Here is a 4,588-nt window from a genome sequence, read left to right on the forward strand (position 1 = left end):
TTCCCTCATGTCTTAGCAGATGTCCTATCATCTTGTCCCTTCTTTTCAGTGTTTACCACATATTCCTTTCCTCTCCGATTCTGCATAGAACCTCATTCCTTACCTTATCAGTTCACCTAATTTTCAACATTCGTCTATAGCACCACATCTCAAATACTTCGATTCTCTTCTGTTCCGGTTTTCCCACAGTACATGTTTCACTACCACACAATGTTGTACTACAAACTTACATCCTCAGAAATTTCTTCCTCAAATTAAGGCCGGTATTCGATAGTAGTAGACTTCTCTTGGCCAGAAATGCCTTTTTGCCATAGCGAGTCTGCTTTTGATGTCCTCCTTGCTCCGTCCGTCATTGATTATTTTACTGCCTAGGTAGCAGAATTCCTTAACCTCATTGACTTCGTGACCATCAATCCTGATGTTAAGTTTCTCGCTGTTCTCATTTCTACTCCTTCTCATTACCTTCGTCTTTTTGCGATTTACTCTCAAACCATACTGTATACTCATTAGACTGTTCATTTCGTTTAGGAGATCATTTAATTCTTCTTCACTTTTACTCAGGATAGCAATGTCATCAGCGAATCGTATCATTGATATCATTTAACCTTGTATTTTAATTCCACTCCAGAACCTTCCTTTTATTTCCATCGTTGCTTCCTCGATGTACAGATTGAAGAGTAGGGACGAAAGGTCACAGCCTTGTCTTACACCCTTCTTAATACGAGCACCGTTCTTGATCGTCCACTCTTATTATTCCCTCTTGGTTGTTGTACATATTGTGTATGACCCGTCTCTCCCTATAGCTTACCCCTACTTTCTTCAGAATCTCAAACAGCTTACACCATTTTATATTGTCGAACGCTTTTTCCAGGTCGACAAATCCTATGAACGAGTCTTGATTTTTTTTTAGCCTTGCTTCCAATATTAGCCGTAACGTCAGAATTGCCTCTCTCGTGCCTTTACTTTTCCTAAAGCCAAACTGATCGTCACCTAGCGCGTTATAAATTTTCTTTTCCATTCTTCTGTATATTATTCTTGTAAGCACCTTCGATGCGTGAGCTGTTAAGCTGATTGTGCTATAATTCTCGCACTTGTCAGCTCTTGCCGTCTTCGGAATTGTGTGGATGATGCTTTTCCGAGAGTCACATGGTATGTCGCCAGACTCATTCTACACACCCACGTGAAAAGTCGTCTTGTTGCCACTTCCCCTAATGATTTTAGAAATTCTAATGGAATGTTATCTATCCCTTCTGCCTTATTTGACCGTAAGTCCTCCAAAGCTCTTTTAAATTCCGATTCTAATACTGGATCCCCTATCTCTTCTATATCGACTCCTGTTTCTTCTTCTATCACATCAGACAAATATTCACCCTCATAGAGGCTTTCAATGTATTCTTTCTACCTATCTGCTCTCACCTCTGTATTTAACATTGGAATTCCCGTTGCACTCTCAATGTTACCACCGTTGCTTTTAATGTCACCAAAGGTTGTTTCGACTTTCCTGTATGTTGAGTCTGTCCTTCCGACAATCATATCTTTTCCGATGTCTTCACATTTTTCCTGCAGCCATTTCGTCTTAGCTTCCCTGCACTTCCTATTTATTTCATTCCTCAGCGACTTTTATTTCTGTATTCCTGATATTCCGGGAAAATGTTTGTACTTTCTCCTTGCATCAATCAACTGAAGTATTTCTTCTGTTACCCATGGTTTCTTCGCAGCTACCTTCTTTGTACCTATGTTTTCCTTCCCAACTTCTGTGATGGCCCTGTTTAGAGACGTCCATTCCTCTTCAGCTGTGTTGCCTACTGCGCTATTTCTTATTGCTGTATCTATAGCGTTAGAGAACTTCAAACGTATCTCTTCATTCCTTAGAACTTCCATATCCCACTTCTTTGCCTATTGATTCTTCCTGACTAACGCCAGGAACTTCAGCCAACTCTTCATCACTACTATATTGTGATCGGAGTCTATCTGCTCCTAGGTACGCTTTACAATCCAGTATCTGATTTCGGCATCTCTGTCTGACCATGATGTAATCTAACTGAAATCTTCCCGTATCTCCCGGCCTTTTCCAAGTATATCTCCTCCTCTTGTGATTCTTGAAGAGGGTATTCGCTATTGCTAGCTGAAACTTGTTACAGAACTCAATTAGTCTTTCTCCTCTTTCATTGCTTGTCTCAAGCCCATATTCTCCTGTAACCTTTTCTTCTACTCCTTCCCCTACAACTGCATTCCAGTCGCCCATGACTTAGATTTTCGTCCTCCTTTGCATACTGCATTACCCTTTCAATATCCTCATACACTATCTGTTCGTCTTCAGCTTGCGACGTCGGCATGTATACCTGAACTATAGTTGTCGGTGTTGGTCTGCTGTCGATTCTGACTAGAACAACCCGGTCACTGAACCGTTCACAGTAACATACCCTCTGCCCTACCTTCCTATTCATAACGAATCCTACACCTGTTGTACCATTTTCTGCTGTTGATATTACCCAATACTCATATGACCAGAAATCTTTGTCTTCCTTCCACTTCACTGACCCCTACTATATCTAGATTGAGCGTTTGCATGTCCCTTTTCAGATTTTCTAGTTTATCACGTTCAAGCTTCTGACATTCTACGCCCCGACTCGTAGAACATTATCCTTTCGTTGATTATTCAATCAATTTCTCATGGTAACCTCCCCATTGGCAGTCTCCTCCCGGAGATCCGAATGGGGGACTATTCCGGAATCTTTAGCCAATGGAGAGATCATCATGACACTTCAACTACAGGCCACCTGTCCTGTGGATACAGTGTGCTCCCTGCCGCCGTTGGATAAGCAGCTGCAGCATCAAGTCGCATAACCCTAGCTTACTTGTTTGTTAGATAGTTTAATTAATTTCTTTGCGTGTTTTTGGGTACTTGCATTGTTTAATTCATATATTTCGGGCGTATTATAGTATTTGAGGGTTGTAGCATCGCGCCTTAGTACCTGAATAGTGTAAATTCGCGTAGTCGTCTGTCTTCTGTTTTTGATGTGAACGGCCAGTGTCGGTTGGTCAGTCAGGAGAGAGGGAAAGAAAGGACAGACTGTCTCAAACGCCGAGGCAGAGTCAAGGAGAAGGAGGCAACGGAAAGAGTAAGGAAGACAGTGAGATGGAGAAGAAGGAAGACAGTGAGATGGAGAAGAAGGAAGACAGTGAGATGGAGAAGAAGGAAGACAGTGAGATGGAGAAGAAGGAAGACAGTGAGATGGAGAAGAAGGAAGACAGTGAGATGGAGAAGAAGGAAGACAGTGAGATGGAGAAGAAGGAAGACAGTGAGATGGAGAAGAAGGAAGACAGTGAGATGGAGAAGAAGGAAGACAGTGAGATGGAGAAGAAGGAAGACAGTGAGATGGAGAAGAAGGAAGACAGTGAGATGGAGAAGAAGGAAGACAGTGAGATGGAGAAGAAGGAAGACAGTGAGATGGAGAAGAAGGAAGACAGAAAGAAACCAGTGGAAGGAAGACAGAAAGAAACCAGTGGAAGGAAGACAGAAAGAAACCAGTGGAAGGAAGACAGAAAGAAACCAGTGGAAGGAAGACAGAAAGAAACCAGTGGAAGGAAGACAGAAAGAAACCAGTGGAAGGAAGACAGAAAGAAACCAGTGGAAGGAAGACAGAAAGAAACCAGTGGAAGGAAGACAGAAAGAAACCAGTGGAAGGAAGACAGAAAGAAACCAGTGGAAGGAAGACAGAAAGAAACCAGTGGAAGGAAGACAGAAAGAAACCAGTGGAAGGAAGACAGAAAGAAACCAGTGGAAGGAAGACAGAAAGAAACCAGTGGAAGGAAGACAGAAAGAAACCAGTGGAAGGAAGACAGAAAGAAACCAGTGGAAGGAAGACAGAAAGAAACCAGTGGAAGGAAGACAGAAAGAAACCAGTGGAAGGAAGACAGAAAGAAACCAGTGGAAGGAAGACAGAAAGAAACCAGTGGAAGGAAGACAGAAAGAAACCAGTGGAAGGAAGACAGAAAGAAACCAGTGGAAGGAAGACAGAAAGAAACCAGTGGAAGGAAGACAGAAAGAAACCATACCACAGTTCATCAAGAGTAGTGACTGGTGCATTGTGACGAGCCAGCTGTTCGGCCACCATTGACCAGACGTTTTCAGTTGGTGAGAGATGTGGAGAAGGTGATGGCCAGTGCAGCAGTAGAACATTCTCTGTATCCAGAATGGCCCGTACACGACCTGCAACATGCGGTCGTGCATTATCCTGTTGAAATGTAGGGTTTCGCAGGGATCGAATGAATGGTAGAGCCAAGGGTCATAACGCATCTGAAATGTAACTTCCACTGTTCAAAGTTCCGTCAATGCGAACAAGAGGTGACCGAGACGTGTAACCAATGGCACCCTATAACACCACACCGGGTGATCCGCCAGTATGGCGATGACGAATACACGCTTCAAATGTGCGTTCACCGCGATATCCACAAACACGGATGCCACTGTCATGATGCTGAAAACACAATCTGTATTCATCCGAAAACATGACGTTTTGCCATTCGTGAACCCAAGTTCGTCGTTAAGTACACCATCGCAGGCGCTCCTGTCTGTGATGTAGCG

At 43.2% G+C, this 4,588-nt stretch overlaps 1 protein-coding gene across 1 annotated transcript; it reads left to right on the plus strand.

The window, feature by feature from the left end:
- The first annotated feature begins 3,139 nt into the window (after positions 1 to 3,139).
- On the plus strand, positions 3,140 to 4,078 carry LOC126320498 (cilia- and flagella-associated protein 251-like). Its single transcript, XM_049993995.1, has one exon. The coding sequence runs from the start codon at positions 3,140 to 3,142 to the stop codon at positions 4,076 to 4,078; it is 939 nt and encodes a 312-aa protein (XP_049849952.1).
- The last annotated feature ends 510 nt before the right edge of the window (positions 4,079 to 4,588 follow it).

Source organism: Schistocerca gregaria, unplaced genomic scaffold (assembly GCF_023897955.1).
Source record: "Schistocerca gregaria isolate iqSchGreg1 unplaced genomic scaffold, iqSchGreg1.2 ptg000722l, whole genome shotgun sequence".
Taxonomy (NCBI): Eukaryota; Metazoa; Arthropoda; class Insecta; order Orthoptera; family Acrididae; genus Schistocerca; species Schistocerca gregaria.

Excerpts from the sequence above, each read along its gene's own strand:
- LOC126320498 (XM_049993995.1), top strand. The coding sequence starts at position 3,140 with ATGGAGAAGAAGGAAGACAGTGAGATGGAGAAGAAGGAAGACAGTGAG.